This window comes from Dermacentor variabilis, unplaced genomic scaffold, assembly GCF_050947875.1.
Source record: "Dermacentor variabilis isolate Ectoservices unplaced genomic scaffold, ASM5094787v1 scaffold_13, whole genome shotgun sequence".
NCBI classification, from domain to species: domain Eukaryota; kingdom Metazoa; phylum Arthropoda; class Arachnida; order Ixodida; family Ixodidae; genus Dermacentor; species Dermacentor variabilis.
In genome coordinates, this window is record NW_027460291.1 from 32814287 (window position 1) to 32836180 (window position 21894).

Sequence of the window (21894 nt, forward strand, 5' to 3'; positions counted from 1 at the left end):
CAAGTAATCAGCATGGTCCCTACGCCTCATGTAGCACATACTCATTCGCTACAAAACTCGCCGTACTCTCTAAGCATTTCCGCCCGAGTTTCCTAACCAACACTGACGTTAAGCGACCCACTAGAAAACCGCCACTCATACATTATTCCTACTCCGATAACAGCTTATGTCTAGTATGTTCCGCAGTAAAGGAATATTCACAAAATTATAAACGTCGAATGTTCCAGCCAGAAACGAGTCGAATATTCATGGACAATTCGTCTCCACAATTTTTAACCTTGCCGCCCCATTAGGCACGCCTTTTTAAAGTGCGTGACGGTAGGCAAAGAGAGAGACGGTAACTGCAGCCTGGCTCAACTAGGTCACAGCAAGTCGATGCGAAATTTGAGCAGCATATTGTGGCTTCCTGTGCAAATGCATCAGCATTCAGTAGAACAAGAAACGTTACTCTTAATGAGCTCTTGGGAATGGCGAGCGACTTTTAGGAAGCGTGCGTTCACAAACGCCTACATCGTTTAGTATATAGACAGGTTGTTTGCCTTATCGACAGTGACCCACCTTAATAATGAAATTTGGCTGCGACAAGCTCAGCTATTGAGTTTCAAATGCCACTCATCGTCATTCCGAACGTATAAAGCGGTCGTGGGTGTATATTGTGGAAGTTGCCTACCGGCCGTGCGGAAAATAAATGGCCTAGCCAGTCTGATGCGAGTCATTAACTGCAATGTATGTTTTACCCAAAGTCCTTCGATTTCGATAAAAATCCCCCTTTTACCATACAGAAACGGAAACATTCGCAGAGAGGGTTGAATGCAGCAAGACAGCGCAGCTCACCGAAATCTCCGCTTCCTTCGTCGTAGTCCGAGCCAAAGATGCTAGGATCCTTAGAATCTTCGTCGGCGTACTGCGAAACAGGAGATGGAAAGAGAAAGATTCAAGGTCAAGGTCTTTTAACGTGTTGACGCCCATGCTACACGTATCTCGTTGAGTCCGCTTTGGACAGAACATAACCCAGGTGATTCCGGAGCGCATTTTTTTTTTTTTATCACTGCATCATCCTACATTGGGTTTCGCTTATACGGCGACCAGAAAGCAACTGCAAGATTTATGTGTCAGACTGCGTTATCGTGACGAGTATTCAAAGAGGGTAGAAAGCAAAACTTGAAGACATAAACATACCTTACCATCATAGGAGGAATTAGTTGGAGGATTCATCAGGCGTGTTCGGACTAGCCGTGTTTTACTAACCTTAAGCACACATTGAGGCTGGCAGAGAGCAGCTCACACATTTTGGCCCCGTTTTGTTTCCCTTCACCAAGCACCTATGGCGTTGTAGGTGTAGCGCTGGGAAGCTACAAGGTGTATAGCGGTGCACCAACACCTTGTATGTTGCCTTCATCGCTTCAATGTCTGGCAACTCTGGGCCCGTGTTCACAAAATGCTCTTACACTTGCATTGTTCGCAAGAGCAGATTCCAGGCAATCCTAATGCCGGACACATGGAAAATGTGTCCAAGGGCAAATGCCAAGGGCAAATGGAAAAGAGCATTTAAGGACGACATGCTTTGTTAATTCGTCCCCCCCCTCTCCCCATTTTTTACAGCAGGGCCAGACTCCCTTCTAGAGGACGCGCAGAACAATAGTGCTAACCACCGATGTTGCTGAAAACATTAGCGCCATAGCTCTCAGAGGCGAACATCACGCGTACTTTCCTAACTGGTTTACAAAGAGCGTGGCAGCAAGCCGGGAATCGCTAGCGGGTTTGACCAGGTATGCGGGCGATGCGAAAATCTCAAAACACGAATTCGATATACCGTGCTAGGCTATACCGCGCTGGGTTCTCGTCGGTTTACAAAGCGCCGTTTCTCGTGGTAGCTGGGCATTGAAAGAATAACGGTTTTCTACGCTCCACCCCAATTACCAGAGCACCTAAGAAGACTGTAAACGCTAAACGCATTTTAGATCAGTTATACGTAATACAATGAAGCATGCACAGCTGCTTGTTTGAATGTTTGTTTGCTTGCTTACTTGCTGCTTTTTCTTACATTGGCATTCAAAAAGAACGCTCCAAGCTTACCGGCTACCGCCGCATGCACTTTTAATAAATTCAAAGATATAAGAAATTATCGCTCAATTATTAAAATCTGGCTTCATATGTATTTTTGCCCCGTTTAGTGCGCTATTCAAAGTCGCGTCGTTCTTGGGCTGGTTATGGCTTAGAGCATTAACGTGTTGACGCCCATGCTACATGTATCTCGTTGAGTCCACTTTGGACGGAACATAACCCAGGTGATTTCGGTTCTCGTAAAGAACCGAAAGGAGACTAGAACTAGAAAGGTTGGAAAAGGCGCCGCAGGTCTAAATCATGCCTAGCTTGTTCCAGGAAATATCTCTGCGCTAAGCAAGTCTCAAATACGATTCCTCAAGTTTTAATTGCCGATTTCTTCAGGGCACAGAAGAAGGGCTGTAAACAGCAGGACACGAGTGTGGCAATCCGCGTCAGTTGCTCCAGTTTCTTCCCAAAGGCAAACGCCAGCTTATAGCCTAAAAATACCGGCATTAAACTATCTGCACAGGCGATCGGGGAGTTGAATTCGCTGTCACCACACTCAAGAAGACAGACCCGTGAGTTTTTTTCATTAGATTGGCATTTCAAACATCGCTAAACAGTGTAAAGAGCGCATGGAAGCTCACAGGCAAAAAATCTAGCCTCTGACGCTCATTCGTTCGACATGCCCTGCGGCTTTGAAAAACACAGCCCACTAAGCTAATCTACTCTATCACTCCTGCAAGGAACTGCTTTGTGGTGTGAGAGGCGTTAGCTATCGGAAGTTTCCTATAACTGTACTCATTTTCGCAGAAACAGCTCATACTAACTGTACTGGCTTTGTCACACAACACAAACTCTTTGTGTTGTGCGTGGCGTTGGCAAAGTGTCCTGAGTGGGCGCTGGCATAATAATCCAGAAAGGGGGTTTCTGTGCCCAACACTATGGCTACACAACGGCTTCTACCGGTTATTTTTGGTCATTGTCAAAGGCAAATGTAACTTTAATTGGTGACATGCGTTTCACTCGGGTATACAGTGCCAGTAACTATACTTCCGCCAATGTACAACACAACTTCGGTGTTGTGTTTAATGGACATGAGATTTCTTGCAATATAAGCCGACATACGCAGTATGTCGTGATGTAACAGCAAAGGCAGGACTCCCTAAGTTCTTTGCTCGAAAGTGCTGTTCATCATGGCCTGCCGCCTTCGCTAATAATATGCCGAACATCAGGGTTCACTGGCACCTACTCTTGCATGATGTCTCTGTTGTAAGAACTTTCTCGTGCAGGCTAGCGCATATCTTTCAGCTCTAGCCAGCGTTGGCAGACAACTACTGTCGGAGGAAGCTATCCTCGGCCCATGGCCTGACACTGCAATTTCAATGCGTGCAACAAAAGTATTGTTGAAGTTCCTGCAGGACACTATCTATAACTGTCTTTCCTATCAATAAATTCTACTCTCTACTTCAGCTGGCCTATTGAAGATGGATTTAGAATATATATATATATATATATATATATATATATATATATATATATATATATACATATATATATATATATATATATATATATATATATATATATATATATATATATATATATATATATATATATATATATATGGGGACACGACACCGTTGCATGCAGGATGCTCATCGCTTTCCTAACTCTCCAGCTGCTGCCGTACTTGTCTTGTGCTGGTACATGCCCTACCCCGGAACCCCTTCTGCAAACCGGATCGCCTTCCCTGAAGCCACCACAACCCTGGGCTACCCGCCCGCCTCTCGTCACCGAAGCAGTGAAGACGAGTCCAGCTTTAGCGGCAGAAGCTCCTTTCACCTGGCAACACCCTACGAAGGCGACGTCACCAGTTACAGCGTCAAGCCAAGCCGTATTTAATCGGAGTGGCAAAGCTGATCAACTGGGGCGCGACACCGTTGCACGCAGGATGCTCATCGCTTTCCTAACCTTCCAGGTTAGTTACTTAAAAAATACTAAGGAATTTCGTAGCGACAATCGCTGTGTCTTCGCGGTGTCGTGCCCCTGCGACTTGAAATGGTGTAGAGTTGTGCGTCTGTACTATGAAGCTGTTGCCTTTGCGTTTCTGTCCGATCTAATCCTCTTGCTCTCCGGAGATGTTGAACTTAACCCAGGCCCCGACAGAGACACAGCTTCTTCCCTTTCCCAGACGATCAAAGAACTAAAAGAAATAATTTCAGAAATACGTACCAATATAAATGAGCTCAGAGAAGCCAACGTTCTCAAAGACAACACAATTGCTGCACTGACAAAACGTATTTCTGTGCTAGAAAACGACCATCAGGACGAAGTAATTGCGACTCGACAGAATGATGCCACCAAAGAGATAGCGCTGCTAAAAGCCGAGAGCACTGACACAAACAACAGAATGCGCCGTAATAACTTGCTTTTCCTCGGACTGGAAGACAATGAAAAAGAAACATGGAAAAAGTCTGAGGAAAAAATAATCAATTTCTGCGCTAGCAAGCTGGAAATGCATCTAGAACCAAGCGCTATTGAACGTGCTCATCGCATAGGCAAATACCGTCCTGAAAGAAAGCGCCCGATAATTATCAAGTTGGCTTATTTCAAGTCAAAGGAAAACATTCTGGGCTGTGGGCGGAAACTAAAGGCAACAAACTTCGCTATACGTGAAGATTTCGCTCCTTCTACTCGCATCGCACGTTCTAATTGTTAGGTTTCATACGACCACAAAAATGTGCGTTCAAACTACACGTAGACAAGTTGCTCGTCAACAATAAGCGCGATCACTACGACCCTACTCCTGACAGCGTGATTGAGGCTACGAGACCATTCATAAAGGCGCATGGAAACAGCGCATCCCAAATAACAAGACACGAAAACGTGCAATGGCGGACAACAAAGCCTATCACTTCAACCTCCCATCTCGCAATCGTCCCTCATCTTTATCTCTCCTTAACATAGTCTTCACTAACATGCGCAGTTTGCTACCCAAACGAGAACAACTTCGCAGCTTCACTCACGACATCGATGCCGACATCATAGTACTAACTGAAACGTGGCTAAACGGAGACGTAAGAGATAGCGAAATTTTCGCTCCTAATTCCGGCTATGCTCTGTATCGCCATGATCGGAGCAACCGGAGAGGAGGGAGTGTTTTATCAGCTATCAGAAACACCTTCTCATCTTCCCTGATCAGCCGGGATGATAATCTCGAACTATTGTGGACTTGCGCTTACAACGGTGCTGGGAAGACAATTTTTGGCGTGTGCTACAGGCCGCCGGACAGCCATCCGTCATTCTGCGATTCACTCCGTGAAGCACTAACCGACATCACTGACAAATTCCCTAACGCACCTATTCACCTCTTGGGCGATTTCAATTACCCTAACATTAACTGGCCTCTGCTTTCTGTGACCAACAGGTCACCATTATCCGAAGCTAAACAATTTATTGATCTTATTCTAGACTTCAACCTACAGGTGATATGTCCTACAAGAGGGGATAAGACCCTTGACCTTATGCTCACATCTTGCCTTTTTTGATAGCTTAAAGAGCGTTACCCCACTGCCCGGTCTTAGCGATCACAACCTCATCCATATCTGCATGACAATAGCGCTTAAGAAAAAATCACCCACAACAAAAATAATAAAAGATTACAAAAGGGCGGCCTTTGACGCCATAAATAACGAACTCCAAAATTTTTTAATGATTTTCAGCAGTCTTGCTTATCAAGAACTGTCGATAGCAACTGGGATCTTTATAAGAATGTATTGCTCAACCTGGAAGCTAGATACATATCAACAGTTATCGTGAAATCCGACTCTAACCATGAATGGTTAAATAAACGACTGAAAGCTCTCCTTGCTAAAAAGAAAAGGCTTTATCGAAAAGCCAAACTTACAAATAACTCAGAAACATGGGGAAAATACGAGCTGTGCGCTAACCAATATATTCAGGAGCTGACGATAGCCAAAGATAACTTCTTTAATCATGACCTTCTGACAATTCTACGATCAAACCCCAATAAATTCTGGTGCTTACTTTCAGTAAAGACACATTCTAGACAGACTGAACTAACAGATCCGGATGGCAATCTCATTAACTCTGAGAAGTGCGCGTCGGCTCTTAACGACTACTTCACCTCAGTTTTCTCCAACACTAATGACACTCCCATTGAACCAATACCACCACTCCCAGTAAAATTAATGCCAGACATCAAGATCAACCCTGATGGCATATGTAGCCTCATTAATTCACTCAAACTAACCACCTCAGCCGGGTGTGATGGAATTAACGCCAGAATACTAGTTAACACAAGTAACATTTCTAGCCAGGTACTACATCTAATATTTACGCAATCCTTAAAGACTGAAAGCTTGCCCGACGACTGGAAAAAGGCCCATGCTGTACCAATCTTCAAGACTGGCGACCGCTCCCATGCTATAAATTATCGCCCAATTTCTCTGACCAGCATTCCTTCTAAACTTCTAGAACATATAATCTCATCCAACCTAATGTCTCACCTGGAATCTATCAAGTTCTTTTACCCTCACCAGTACGGCTTCAGAAAACTATTTTCATGCGAGACCCAACTCGCCCGGTTCACCCATGACATTCTACATTTCATGGACCTTCATTTGCAGATTGATGTCATTTTCTTGGATTACTCAAAAGCATTCGACCGCGTTTCCCACAATCACCTACTTCAAAAACTCGCATCTATCGGAATCCCAAATAGCTTGCTTACCTGGCTTGAACACTTCTTAAAAGGGCGCACACAGTTTACCTCTGCAAATAACCATAATTCTTCTCTTAGCAGCGTAACATAGGGTGTGCCACAGGGCGCTGGTTTATCGCCTCTACTTTTCCTCATCTACATCAATGACTCACCTGCTAAAATTAAGAATAAATTACGTCTGTTCGCGGATGACTGTGTCCTATATTCCCCAATCAAAGGCTCGAATGAAATCGTCGCACTACAACAGGATCTCGATTCCATCGCAGTATGATGCGAGAAATGGTACATGACGCTTAACCTAACTAAATGCAAAGCTCTGTCATTCATCCGCAACCACAGCTTAACCAGTCACACCTACACAATAAATTCAGCTCCTATCAATCATGCCCCGTCTTACAAATATCTCGGCGTTCACATGACATCGACACTATCATGGGCAACTCATATTGACACCATCTGTTCTAATGCTTCACGCACCCTTGGATATTAAAAACGCAACCTGAAAGCCGCATCACCAGAAATAAAAAAAGCTAGCATATCTAACATTCGTACGTCCGCAGTTAGAATATGCGTCATCTATCGGGCACCCTTCCCAATCATATCTAACCTATGACATAGAAGCAATAAAAAATCGCGCTGCTCGGTTTATAACTTCCAATTACGATCGTGATACCAGCATAGCCGCACTAAAACGTACACTTGAACTACCATCGCTTGTTTCCCGCCGGATCATCTCTCGTCACTGCTTGCTTCACACCTTTTATTACCATCCACACTCCAGGCATTCCCTGTTAAATCCACCCTTACGTACGTCCTCTCGCTTAAGCCACAGTCGTCCCATAGCAAACATTAACACCCGATCATCTGCCACGAGCACTTCATTCTTCCCCGGCGCAATAACCCATTGGAACCATTTCCCAGAAGATATCGTGCCATGCACTGACCGTAAAATGTTCCGCGGAATGTTAAACAACCACACTGCTTAATTACCGATTCCACCTACCCTTACTCTAACACGATGTTTCCTTTTTTTTCACACTTGTTTCTGGCTTGTATTTGTTTATTGTTGTTTCTTTACTGTTCTGTACATTTCTTCTAACGTTGTTACAAGGATTGAAGCCCTCCCTTATGTAATGCCTCCTGGCCTTTAAGGCGAAAATAAATGAAATTATATATATATATATATATATATATATATATATCAACGATAAGAAAGGGGGTTAACCGAGGGGCCCGATTTTTATGAGTCATATCATAAGAAGCCAATAAAGACTGAAACCAAGGACAACATAGGGGAAATTACTTGTGCTTAATAAATTAAATAAAGCAACGATAAATAACGGAAATTAAAGTGGATGGAAAAACAACTTGCCGCAGGTGGGAACCGAACCCACAACCTTCGCATTTCGCGTGCGATGCTCTACCAATTGAGCTACCACGGCGTTCTTTTCCCATCCACTTTCTTGGGTATTTATGTGTCCTAGTAGAACCCTGGGAGTGTTAGCCAGCGCCACCGCTCACAGACTTTGGCGGCGGACGTGGAACGTCCTTATTGCCGCAGGCGTCACGAGAACGTGATCTTATTGGGTGAAGGCAACTGGTCAATAAACCCCCATATGCTACCTGAAGGTATCAATGTTGCCGGATTCGAGACCCTCGTTATGTAATCAACGATAAGAAAGGGGGTTAACCGAGGGGCCCGATTTTTATTAGTCATATCATAAGAAGCCAACAAACACTGAAACCAAGGACAACATAGGGGAAATTACTTGTGCTTAATAAATGAAATAAAGAAACGAAAAATAATGGAAATTAAAGTGGATGAAAAAACAACTTGCCGCAGGTGGGAACCGAACCCACAACCTTCACATTTCGCGTGTGGTGGCGCTGGCTAACACTCCCAGGGTTCTACCAGGACACATAAATACCCAAGAAAGTGGATGGGAAAAGAACGCCGCGGTAGCTCAATTGGTAGAGCATCGCAATCGAAATGCGAAGGTTGTGGGTTCGGTTCCCACCTGCGGCAAGTTGTTTTTTCGTCCACTTTAATTTCCATTATTTATCGTTTTTTAATTTCATTTATTAAGCACAAGCAATTTCCCCTATGTTGTCCTTGGTTTCAGTGTTTGTTGGCTTCTTATGATTTATATATTCGCAACTACGTTAGAAGACTTGCGCGGGGAACTAAATCGCCCGCAAAGTGGTGTATACTCATTGCACGCTGGTACTCACTGTACATAGACACATTTCAATCAGCTAAAACAGTGATGAAATTGTAAAGAAAATAAACGTGTCCATCCAGGAGTTTGCTGGGTACTGCAATTCCGAACACATTGTTCTCACAGTACAGGCAGCTTTTGACCAATGTTTGAACAAACTGCAAACGGCAAACATTAAGCAGGCAAACTAATACCTGGAAAGTTGGCTGTTCAAGTGCTTGATGGCGAGAAAAAAAGTTACGCCGCCTCCCAGACCGTGAAAGTGGTCGAACAGCAAATCTGTGTTAGTTACACTGAGCGTTACACCAGGAAAGTAAAACATTGCAAGCAGTCTATATTGTAAATCTTTTGTTTCACCATTCTTTCACTACATTTTCGGCTTTGCGGCAGGCAGCTTCTTCCTCAGGAGTGCGCACTATACTCGTGGTAATCCCATAGCTGTAGCTGGGATGGAAAGTGTGGAACCACTAATCCAAATCTCCGTACATTGGGCGCAAGACCCTCCACGGGAGATGCGGGCGCTGCAATCGTTTTGGTGATTGGTTGGATTGGTTTGACGATTGACGTGGCTGCCGGAACTTCTTGCTGGCACGAGAAGTGCCAGCAGCCACGCTCTCCTAGTATAGCGTTTCAATCGCTGGGCCGCAAACCGCCAGCATAACATGTGTTTCTTTCGCGGCAGGGTGGAATCAATCGTCGATAATTTCAATGCCGATCTGGCTGGATCGCCCGAAAATGCACCGTGTGGCAACCGTATAAGATTCGCGTTTAAGATAGCATTCTCCCAGGGGGAAAGGAGTCACTCCAAGCCCTTTCCCCCTGTTGAGCTCTTCTTTTTCTCACTTGCTAGGTCATGTGGCCCCGTTTTAGCGAAGTCCGGCACCGACTGCACAAGGTCGGCACAAACAGCTACGCTGTAAATGGAAGTAGAGAAAATGCTGCCGGAAACGGAGAATAATCCCGTGTGCCTTGAATGACGCTTGTGCAGTTATCAGTCGAGCCGCCTGACCTAGCCACTTCCCTGCTGTGCTTATGTGGGAGTTTTTCTAACCTTCCGCGATGGGCGCAGTACGTCTAGAACCGCGGCGTCCTGCACTCTACGCGGTTTACGGGACTGGCGGCCGCGCATCGTTACGCAACTTCCCTAATAACCATACGAGTCGGCTTTGGCACTTGGTAGAGTAGTAAACCATAGGGGTGCAAAAGAACTGTGATTGTTCCGCGAATATATATTTCTCTGTAATTATTCCAGAGCTGATTCAAAAATCGCTACTAGAAATCTGTTACACTTACTTGTTTACTTGTTCTTCGCAGTGCTCTTCCTGCGCAAGTTCACTTGATGTGGTTCCTTGTTTGCCAAGTAAAGGAGAAGCGTATCTCACAGGTACGCCTGTGACATATACCTTATTAACGCGATGGTGTTAAGGAGCCGGCCTCGCAGAAAATCCAGCGTTGGACTTCGCCTCGCTAAAAAGAATTACGAACCAAATTCCCAACCATTTCTCTACCACCAAAGTTGCTCATAACTTGTCTTTCATTCATACAAAGTTATTTCTCGGAATTCGGAGAACGGCAGCTCACAAACAAAGTTCACGAAAAAAAAATACCGACAGCGCATGTCCTTTATGTTAGCTCTTCTCAGACTGAAATATTAAAAGTGCGAAAGAATAATAGGAGATCTACCCACGCCAAAGGCCGCGTTCCCACTAGAAGGCTCGCCTTCGTGCATAGCGTTCGCAACCAGCGTTTCCCGGTAACGTTAGGGTTACATAAGCTGCAGTTGCCGGGAAGCATGAAAAGTGGGGTCTTTGAACGCTACCGCGTTCAGCGTCCTCCAAAATGTTTCATTTTTCTTTTACGGGTTTACGCGTCTTTATGGCTAACGGTGGGCATTATTCACCTTTGTATTAGTAAAGGTACCCCCCTCCCACCGTCATTTGCATAGAAAACTTACCTTGGGTTGCGCCCCCCCCCCCCCTCCCCCGAAAAAAAAATATCCTGTGTACGTGCCTGGTCACGATTGCTGGGCATTTGGTCTGTCCAACAGTGGCTCTATAGCATTAGTAGTTCGTAAATACGCGGACCCAGGTTGTTTGTTTTTTCTTGGTCGCCTCCTTCTTTTCCCTCTTTCCGGAGAACTCCATTAAGCACTCAGTTTCGACTTTGGTTTGCATCACATGCAAATAAAAATTTTCTATTTATAACCAGCAAATCACTACTCCAGGCCAGTCGTTGCTACCATCTGTGGTGGCGTCACGGAAGGTTGGGCCCTTTCTCACAAAAACGCTCTTGCGATAAAATTGTTTGTAAGAGAAAATTTTTGCCAATCCTGACGTTGGACTTCTTATTATTGAAGGCGGCCAGTAAATGGCAAAGAGCACTTACGAACGAGGAGCTTGAAGAATCAGACCTGTTTCGGAAATTCGGTGTTGCTGCCGCCAGTTGTTTTCTAACATACAAAACTTGTGCCTTCGGTAAACGCGATAGAAGCGGCGATTTAAACGAGGAATTTGCCGCTCTAGCTTAACCTGGTATATTCAATTCATAGTCCCTTTCAGGGCACTATTCTTTGACCGCTACGTAACAGTCATCGAAAAGCCTGGGAAACCGCTTCCGTCGTACCTTCTATAACTGTCGCCGCGTTCGATATTGAATTGTGGGATATATAACAGCTGAGACAAAACGGCGGCCAGTGGCTTCATCGTCTTGTCTGCGCATGGCCTGACGAACGGCCACGGGCTTGAACTTTTCGTGCAAACAATAAGGTGACCTACATCGCCTTTGTTCTACTCGCTTGGATTCCCTTGTCACTGCTCTCTCAGTTTGGGACTAAAATGTATAAATAAATTTAAAGCAGTAACTTTTGAATGCTGACACGGGTTATCACTTGATTTCTTTTTCTTCCGGCTGTCTTTAGATCAACTTCTGTCATTCCGATCGCACGAAAGTGCACTCGAATCGATAAATCGAATCGGAGAACCTGTATTTGGGCCGCGCGGCACGCCGACTGCCCGCTTCCGCGCACCATGCGTAACGTTCCCCTTCGAGCAGAAGCCAAACAGGCATTTTTCGAAAGCGAATGAGGAGTCTTTTAGGGAACACCAGCTAATGCTCGCACGTCCCTCGCTCTTTCTCTTTCCCCTTCTTTCTTCCCACTTCAAGAAAAGAAAAAAAAATTTAGAAACCTCCTCTTGATCCTAAAGAAAAGAAAAATAGAAGAACGAGTTGAACGCGTGTTGAAAGGAATTGAAATGGTACACATAAATACGTGCACAAGCATCTCTGCATGCATGTCGCCGTTTTGCCCGACGTACCCTATATCCTTACCACGTGAGCCAAACGCACCTTTGGATGAAAGTCGTCCCGTGCGTTTTGAGGCTGTTAATTACGAGCACTGCACGACAGGACAAAATAAAACGCGGTGCGATGGTCTACAAGCGGGAGCTTAGTATAGCGCCGTTTCACGACCAGTGCGAACAAGTCGCAATGATATCCAGCGCAATACAGAAATGCATTAGGCGTAGTAAGACGCGGCAGCATTTAGCAAGCCATCAGCTGCGAAAAGCATTGACAGTGACGCAACGACAAGCTGGCGCAGCGCTGTTGGTCTCAAGTCAAGCTTTCTATACCACTAGCTCATCGATTTTAACACTGAGTCATGAGCGCGCGTTATGATAGCGCGTCATGAAAGCTCGGAGCCCGAGCTCAAAGAATAGCCTAGTAACCCACGTTCCACCTGCGCCCCAGGCGTGGTCATCTGCGCACGAGCTCATTGCTCAGCTCGTGCACGTACAACATCGCCCCCCTCCCCCGGTTCGTTTTCGCATCAAATACAGAATTGCGTCGTTTTGGCTAGCCGAGCCAACACGAAGTCATAGCCGACTGCACATCAATTAAAAATGCTCAGACCTGGGGCGCTATTCTCCACACGCATGGCGGCTGCACGGCCGCCATTATCCGCCATATTGACTCTCTGATTGCCTGTGGAGAGCTCACGTGCCTTGAAATTTGTGCCGGGAAACGGAAGTTTTGCAAAATGCAATCTTGCGTTTTCATCAAGATGATGTCACGTGGAGCTGCAAATTTTAGCGACTAATACATTCTTTTGGTCCTTGGCAGCCAAATTGCGACGTTAGCGCTTCAGAAAAAAAGTGAGCGGTAGCGTACAGAAGCCACTGCAATGCATCTGCGATTTCGCGAATATGTGGTGGCGATCCAGGATACGCGCCATGCCAGCTTGCTGATTGGATGAAGGAATACGCCGTGGGGAGCGTCGCAGGAAGGGCCGTTTCGTAAACGTCAATTCGACGTTGCGTGACGTTGCGCTGGGCCGCCATTGCAGCAATTTTCCGCCATAATTTTTGGTGCGACTAGCCGCGCTAATTATAATAATGAGCAGCCATATGCAATGGCAGCCGAGAGGAATGCGTATCGCCACATTTTCTCCGTCATCTCCTTGCCCGTGGACAGGGCTGTACCAGCAGATGGGCCCTGCAGCTATTTGAAGCTGCAGTCACTTCACGGCTACTGTATGCCCTCCCTCTTGTGGCGCTGCCCCCACCCCGCCTGCGGAAACTGGAGCTGCAGCATCGGTCAGCAATACGGCTCTGTCTTGGCGTTCCCCGAACCTCACAAGTGGCCGCCATTTTGGCAGAGGCAGGTGCCTTGCTCCTGTCATTACTCTTCCTACAACAGGGGCTACGACACATTGATCGCCTACACCATGCCGCAGATGGTCAAGCAGTCCTGACCCGCCTACGCTCCCGGCCAGCATCACACATGGGACGGCTGTGTGGCCTCTATAATCAGGTCATAGGGGGCACGCCTACGAACGCTGTGCAGCCTCGCCCACCACATCGACCACCAATCCCTATATCGACGGAGCTGCCAGGTGTCTCGAAGAATCGTTCCCCAACATGTGCCCTACAGCAGACGGCAGCCTCTCTCCTCGAAGAGAGACTTGGGGACCACCTTCACATCTTCGTCGATGGATCCGTGATACCGGAGACTGGCTCATCCACAGCAGCCTTCGTTGCAGCGGCCCTACGAAAGAGCAAGCTGTGCCGTCTCCCGGGGCACGCAAGTTCTACCGCAGCAGAGTTAGCAGGACTCCACCTTGCTGTGGACCTACTTGCAGAGGAGCTACCAGCGACCCCGGTAGCCATCTTCTGCGACTCCAAGGCGGCGATGTTCTGCCTGCAGAACCCTGACAGGGCTAGCCTTGGGGTAGCGCTGCTCTCTTCAAGACTGACGGCCCTTCAGGACGCAGGATGCTCAGTATCTCTGCATTGGCTACCGGCACACGTGGGGATCCCGGGAAATGACGAGGCGGACACTCTGGCAAGAAGTGCCCACCACTCAAGCGTCTCCCTCAGCCCTGCTGTAACGGCCGCAGACTTCTCGAGGCACAGGCTGCGCCGGCACATCATCGCCTGCCACCCGGACAAACGGGTATCCCTGGGCCGGCCTCCATGGCCTCTTCCACAGCACGGCCTCCTACGAAGGGATGCCTCGTTGCTGCTCCGACTGCGAGTTGGCTGCTACTGGACGGCAGCCCGCCGGCACCGTCTTGGGAAAGCCACCTCGCCAGCCTGTGCCTCCTGTGGTGAACCAGAAACTCTCGAGCACCTCCTGCTGGCCTGCCCTGCTCACCTGCAGAACCGCCGTCGACTTCTGCAAGAGTTCCACCGCCTGGGGCTCCCATGTTCACGACAGGAAGATATCCTCTTCCCCACTCGTAATCAGCTACTAGCCTTCCTAAGTGTCGTCGAGAACCTCGACTCGTCGGGGCTCTCGGCGAGACTATAGGACATTTCTACAACGACGGATGGCCTAATGGCCATCCCACCACCTCGGGCTTCCTGATCGGCCACTACTTCGCTTCCATCTCTACGTCCCTCTACCTTTCTCCCTCCTACCCTCTCTCTCTTTTAACCCTATCCCCTCCACCCTGCTGGCGCTGAGCCGTGCTCCCGCATGGGTTGCAGAAAATAGCGCCAGTCTTTTCTCCTTCCCCACAAGAACCACTTCTCTCTTTCTCTCTCCGTCATTTGGCGCCATGAAAATCTTTTGTTCATAACGCTTGCTCATAGTTTTTGCATCGCTCTCGTGTGGTGTTGGCATTTGTGTTTCGGGCCATCATTTTTTAAAAGAACGCGTTTATATGAAATAATATTGGTTGAACATACCAAACTTCCTGCAACGTTGTCCACTTTTCACTGCTGCATTTGTATTGTAATCAAGATTAATGTCTTTACGCACAATCAAACGTTATGACAACGGCGTCTTTTTAACTGATCAAAGGGAATGTACGTAAGGCGGCAACTTGGAGTTTCCTCCCGCGGTGCAAGTAACCAGCGAAGTAAACAACAGATGGCAGCGCCGGCGCTTGCGTAGCGCAACCGGGTACCTTTGGCGCGCGCAACGCTATCGGTGATATTCGGCCTTTCTCAGCCAGCCGAGTCGGGCTGAGCCACTTACGTTTCACGAAATAGTGATAACGTGGCCTAGAACGTGCGCGCATCACCACTGGTAGGTCGCGTATGTTGTCTCAAGGAAGAAAACAGGCGCGTTGACGCCGACATACGATGACTCATTCCATTTCCCGGGGACACGCATCCTAGCTAATGAAGCAGTAAACGGCTTGTACGCAGCAGACGACAGAAGCGACAAGCGTTTTCGACGGAATAATCATGCGCATTGAGCTTGCTGCTTTATTTTTACCGCGGAGGAAAAGCGTTTTTCTTTATCGAGAACCTTACGTTCAGTTCCTTAGGCAAAACGTCAAGTTGGCGTCCCGTTACGAAAGCAAAATGGGGCCATCAGCGCCAATTTTATTCGCGTCGCGTCTACGTCACGCATCGAAGAAAATGGCGGAATGTCCAGAATAGCGCCCCTGGACTGTTAGATTTGTACACAGCTTTGCACCCACAGAAATGGAAGCAAAGGGAGTGACTGCGTTAATGCTCGCCCGCAATTAGAAGTCGTGCATAGTATACTCAGGATAGAAGAAAATAACGGGAGAAAGAAAACGGTCTGCTACCACTTACGTCACCATTGTCTGCCTCCGAGTACTCTCCGCTGCCAACCGGCTGTGGGTAAAAAGAGAGAGAGAGAGAAAGAGTCAGAATAATATGTCAATCACTGTGCAGTCCACTGATTCTCAGACTAAGCAGAATCGCCGGTTAGCCGTAGCCACGGAGTAAGTGGCCGTAGCCGACAATTCACTTACCATGAGACTATACATTATTAAGTCGGCGCATCTATTCCAAATAGAGCAACTTTCTACCTTACCATGTGACTACGAAGTTCACCTGATGGTGATCGCACGTCACGCTTTAAGGATATAAACCACAGAGGAAGAAATTATACCAGATGGGACACTCGTCGAAAACTGGCAACAGTAAATACGTCACGCTAGTATTAACGCCGACCGTTTGCTGCCGCGAGCATCGAAAAAAAAAAGAGAATGCGAAACGAAGTTAACAGACATTGTTTCATTCCTTTATTGTTTCCCGGCAAAACTAAAGATAGCTGTGTATAAATTAAATTATACTTTGCGGCTTACATTTTATTCCGTTGGCTAGCGACAGGCGAATGATGCACCAGATGCATGCGCCATTCGTCAGACACCCCGCTGAACCAAGCGAGACCGGCTGCGCACCTCCGCGTTGGCCTGTTCGGCCTCCCGTCTGCCTGTTTTTCTATTTTTGGATTTAGGCTGATTTATTATGCTCCCGGCGAATTCTTGCGTTCCTTCTGCACTTCGACACGGCACCACTGCACTATTGCACTACGGCAAGGTGACAAATCTTGTTCGACAGTCTGCGACGCATTTAGAGCAATTAGGCTTACTGCACAAAACCGAGATCAGTGACGCAGTTAGCGAAAAACAGCTCGGCCGTCGTGGCACAGTTAAGTTGAATTAAAGAGTCGTACTGAGATATGTCTGGACGCTTTCTATGAGCCAAACGTTATTTTAACTGATTTCCGCAGTTTTTACGGCACGCTGGTCGCACAGGGCGCTGTGAAGCAGTTTCGCATGCACCGAATCTTACTGGGAAAAGTTTTGGCGCTTTCTTTAACCCCCAACATTATTGTAACTAATTTCGTTATACTTTTTGGGGTACTTTTCAAGTGCAGTGGCCGCGCCTGGCGTTGTGACGCGGTTAGCGAAAAGCAGCTAGGCCCTACTACACAGTTAAGTTTCGCGCTTTAATGCACTGACAAGTTTGTGGCGCTGACGCCCAACGTTGTTGAAAATTAATTTCGGCATTCTTCTTTTGTTACTTATGGGGCACGCTCGCCGCGCCTGGCCTTGTGACGCAGTTAGCGGAAAGCAGCTCGGCTGTGTGGCGCAGTTTTTTCGCATGTACAGATTCTTACTGGGACAAGTTCGTGACGCTTTCTCTGACCCCCAACATGATTGTAATTAATTTCGTGGCATTTTGGGGTAATATAGAGGCACTCTCGCCGCGCCTGTCATGACGCAGCAAAAAACAACTCGGCCATGGTGACAATGTTAGTTGGGCGTGTACTGAATGTTACTGTGACATGTTTGTGACAATTTTTATAACTTAAACCTTCTTTCAGAACGCCGGCGGCTTGTCGAAAACGTAACTAGAAATTGGCAAGAGTGATAACACAGGAGTGTGTCGCTTGCGCCGGCAGAACGCGCAAAAGATAACGCCAAGGAGCTCAAACACTAGGAACTTGTAACTCGAAAATTCCGTCTTCTGCACGACTGAAGACAGGCTTTGCACCTGCGCATTTGTCTCGAGTGCGACTAGAAGGAATTCTGCGAGCGTCCAGTATGGGGGGGGGGGGGGGGGAGGGGGGTCTGGTTGAAGGCCTGTGTTGTGGTCACTTCTGTGTATTCGTAGCGTACCATCGCGTCGATTGTAGACAAGTTCTTTGGGAAACGCGCAGTAGCCCGTGTATTCGTGCCATTAAAGCGCAGGACATACGTCCCGGGAAGAGGGGAAAGCTTGGAAGTAGGATGTTTTCGTGGTATGTACGGTATTGTTTGGGATGGGAGGCAGGTATATTTTACGCCACATTTGTAAAAGCGAACTGCTTTTGTTTGTAATGCCACCCATTCACCACTTTCGCAGGTTTCGCCTCTAGACGCATTACTCTTACGTGTTAATACCAAAATGACATATGCTCGTAATTTACTTTCTTCAGCTGACGTCGTCCGGTGGAGCTTCGTACGGGGACTACTGCTGCGCCACAACGTTGGATGAATGCACAAAAAGCCCGCAACGAGCATTTATGAAGAATAAAATAAAGATTTCCTCATTTCACAAGGAGTCTTGCGTCTTATGAAATAGTACGTGGCACATATTCAATGGAGGCTTGTAAAGCTCGTTCGCAATCATATTTACTTAATAATAATTTTAAAAAACACGTTGATAAGCGCAGATGGCACAATGATACCACCTTGCGTTCAAAACGCGCGCGCCCAAAACCAGAAGTGTGGTTCAGGTATTAACGCCGGCGGCTTGGTTGGCTTGGTGCGCTGCAGTCAATTCGGCTGCTGCGCTTTATGGGAGTGTCCGCTCTTGTGCAATTTCTTTCTCTATGGCTAGCCCCATGCGAACGATTTTGTGCGCGAAGGCGACGATCGACGGCTTCGAGCGACGAAACGGACCGTCGCTTGAACGGATATCTCGGTTCTGGAAATCTAGAACTCGTCGCCCGGAAGTGCTTTGAGAGACTAGCCAATATAATGCGAAGCCGGAATGCTACCGATTGTCGCACGGAACGAGCGAACGATGGAATTTTTATACGTGGAAGAATAAGAACGTTCAACTGCAAGACCGTCAGAAATATGTTATGCTGCTCTCTATAGTAAAATACATCAACTTAAATTAATAAAGCACGCGCCATGCTAGTTTCGGCGGGTGTATTGCTGCCCTCAGATATCGGCAACACCAAGCAGGCGTCGCTCGAAATCGTCCCTCGCATGGGGTACGCCTTTATAGGCGACCAGCGAACGCGACAGCCATCGCATCGCTTGTCGCTGTCGCGCGCAAGATCGCTTGCATGGGGTTTATACATTATGTGTGAAGTAAAGCGGCAGAGCGCTGAACGCAGTTGGGAGAAATCCGCCGCGTCCAACAGAAAAGCAAATAAGCGTTAGTCGATTGTGTCAAGTCGAGCTACAGATGTGGTAAGTAAATGCTTCGCAGGGTCCGAGCGCAAAGACATCTAAAGAGAGCACGACGGTGTTGATGTGTAGTTTGAACTGTGCATTAAATGGCGGTTATAAACACACACGCGCGACGTGCTGCAAAAACTAAAGCTTATCAATGATCAACTAATCATTAAGAAATTAAAGCGGGAAAAAACGGGCTAATCTCGTCTACTCATTCACAGACATCTAGAACGATCGAGAGAAATATGCCTTACTTTTTTCACCACTTATTGTACACCACACGGTGACAGACAGAACATATCACTTCTCTAGCTCGTTTGTGACCTGTAGTGGAAACCGTCGATCAATGACAAGTGCAAAGCAAATGTGCACCAACCAACAAAGGCTGACAGCTTCATTCGTCTACCTGCAGTATAAAACAGCAATCTGAACCAAATGCTAACACACCTTGAGCGATGAATGTAAACGCCAGACAGCTCGCATAAAATCTCGCCCTTTTCTGCACCGCCTAATCACCAAACAGCTCAGCTTTCAATGGCACCGTTGGTATTTCTTATCCTTCTCTCTCGCCAAGTTACCTTGTCAACGGCACATAAGAGCAACGCTTTTGTTGCCATTCATGAGGTATTAATGGCTTCTCTTCTGGCGCTGAACGGTGGAATCGAAAGGCGCGGCTACTCGACGTTAAACACACGCTATCGTCAACTCAAGCAAAGATAAACTACTAAATAGCGAGAAGAAAAAGGCGTGCAGAAACGAAGGAAACGGGCTGACACACGCCGATGCTGAGTCAGTGCGCGTATAAGCCCCCGACGGGGCTTGAGGCGTCGGAGGATTTACCAGCAAGTGGAGACCGGGGGTGAAGCCATCCATCAGGAGCTCGAAAGAAGCTCGTTTGAATTACAAAGATGGCCTCCGCGGCCTTCACTGGTGGGAGGAAGGGGAGCCGGTGAGGGGGGAGGTCAACTGGCGACGCGTCCTTTTCGGACAAGCCCCATTGAACGGCGCTCAAGGAGACACCCCGCTGTCGAAAGGGACGCTGTCTGCGGCGCCGGAAATGAAGTCTTCGATCGGCAAGAGACGTGTCGTATAAGACGTCTTTCCCTACTTGTCGCCTGGTCTTGCGAGCATCTTGGGGAATATCATCGTCGCTGTATAGCTGTCAGGCGACTCCGCGGAAAGTGCCAACCACCGTTCACATTCTTGTTGATGACTTTTTCTCGTCAATGTTCTTGCGTCGTTTCCGTAGGAGACGGCTTGGCGGATACTGGGTTCTCTCCTGATACTCAATTTTCTATCTCCTGTACGCTTAGGGTGTCTTCTGCATATTGTCCTTGCTTTTTACTGGATTTTTACTCCTCGTTAAGACTGGTTAAGGAATCGGCACGTGGAATCACGCAGGAAGTGGCTTTCTGGAAGAAATGGGCATTTCGTGATGATTCGAAAAGCAGCGGGGCAGATATTTCGAAAAAGGTACCTGAGTACCGGTATACCGCCACGACTAACAATGGTGGCGCGTGCCTAGACAGAAGCCTGCCGTGAACAGCAGGAGGTCAACTAAGCAATATTCTGCTGGAGATTGGCTGTCTTCTGAGAGGAACATTTATTTGGAAGAGACGAGTTTTCTCCAAAGCAAAACGTGCCGCATGCCCTTGCAAACAACGTTAGAATATTGTTCAGGGTCTGTGCAGCGACGCTTTGGGCAACATAACATGGCGTGAAGAAACCGCTGTCAAGAAGTCTTCAATCTTTTTTCGCCTTGCGGTGGCAACAACTTAGAGTATAAGAAGATAAGGCTCGCGCGGAAGCGCGACACGCAGCAGCCGCCGGAGTAGAACCTCCCCCCTCTTTTCCCCTAGTGGGAAGACGGAGCGCTTCCTTCCCTGCGCTAGATTGAGCTGCCATCGTAGGCTCACCTTCGCGCGCCTTCACTTGCACAAACAGCATGCGGCGCGCGCGGACGATGTGATCCTGAGATGAACCAGGTACGTCTATTCCGCGCACAGCACCCGTAGCAACTGGCCAGAGGAGGTCAACCCTAACGCGATTCCGCCTACCCCGATGCTACGCGACGCTTTGCCTCTTTTCTCCTCTCCCGTTTTGACTTTATTCTAAGTGGCGTTGGTTTGCAGCGCGCTCCTTCGTACTCTCCCCGGCGCGTGATTCTCTGCTCCACCTGCGCCATCCTCCTCCGGCGCTCGCTTCTTTCGCGGCTTCAAACTAAATATCGCCGATTTCACTGGCGGGCCACTTACGCTTGCGCGTTAAAAAAAGGAACGCTAGGAAATTAATATAGGATCGCGGCTTACGAAAAGTGTTTGACTGACCGACATGCATGGCGACGCTGGTCAGACGCAAGCAGCTATGACATGCGAAGAAATTCTTGCCGAGTCATCCCCTGGCATTATGCTCACGCAAGAGGTGCAGCCTTGCGCAATCTGTTGTCGAAAGCTTGCTGTTACCGTTGAAGGTTTTCTATAACGTGACAAGATATTTTTCTAGCGATACCTTCCGACGCACTACAATGCCGAACACTCCATTGTTTTGGTCGCATACACATAAACACCTAGAAACGACTTGAAGAATGTACGCGCGCGATCTCACCACCTGGCTGCACAGAATGCCTGCCTCACGCTTCAGCCTAAACAGAGGGGTAAGTTCGCGTTGAAGGTAGAGGCAGCACGAAGGTCAATTCACTCGCTGCCGCTGCCGCTCTTCCTCAC

General features: G+C 47.6%; 1 protein-coding gene across 2 annotated transcripts in view; it reads right to left on the reverse strand.

Moving 5' to 3' along the window:
• The window catches only part of Mp (collagen XV/XVIII-type protein multiplexin), a 448114-nt gene that overhangs the window by 138421 nt on the left and 287799 nt on the right, over positions 1-21894 (reverse strand). For both annotated transcript variants that reach the window (XM_075677559.1, XM_075677558.1), the window contains exons 3-4: positions 16062-16103; positions 835-904 (exon numbers count right to left, since the gene is read on the reverse strand). In XM_075677559.1, the coding sequence (XP_075533674.1) occupies positions 835-904; positions 16062-16103 (112 nt within the window). The remainder of the gene's footprint in view (positions 1-834; positions 905-16061; positions 16104-21894) is intronic.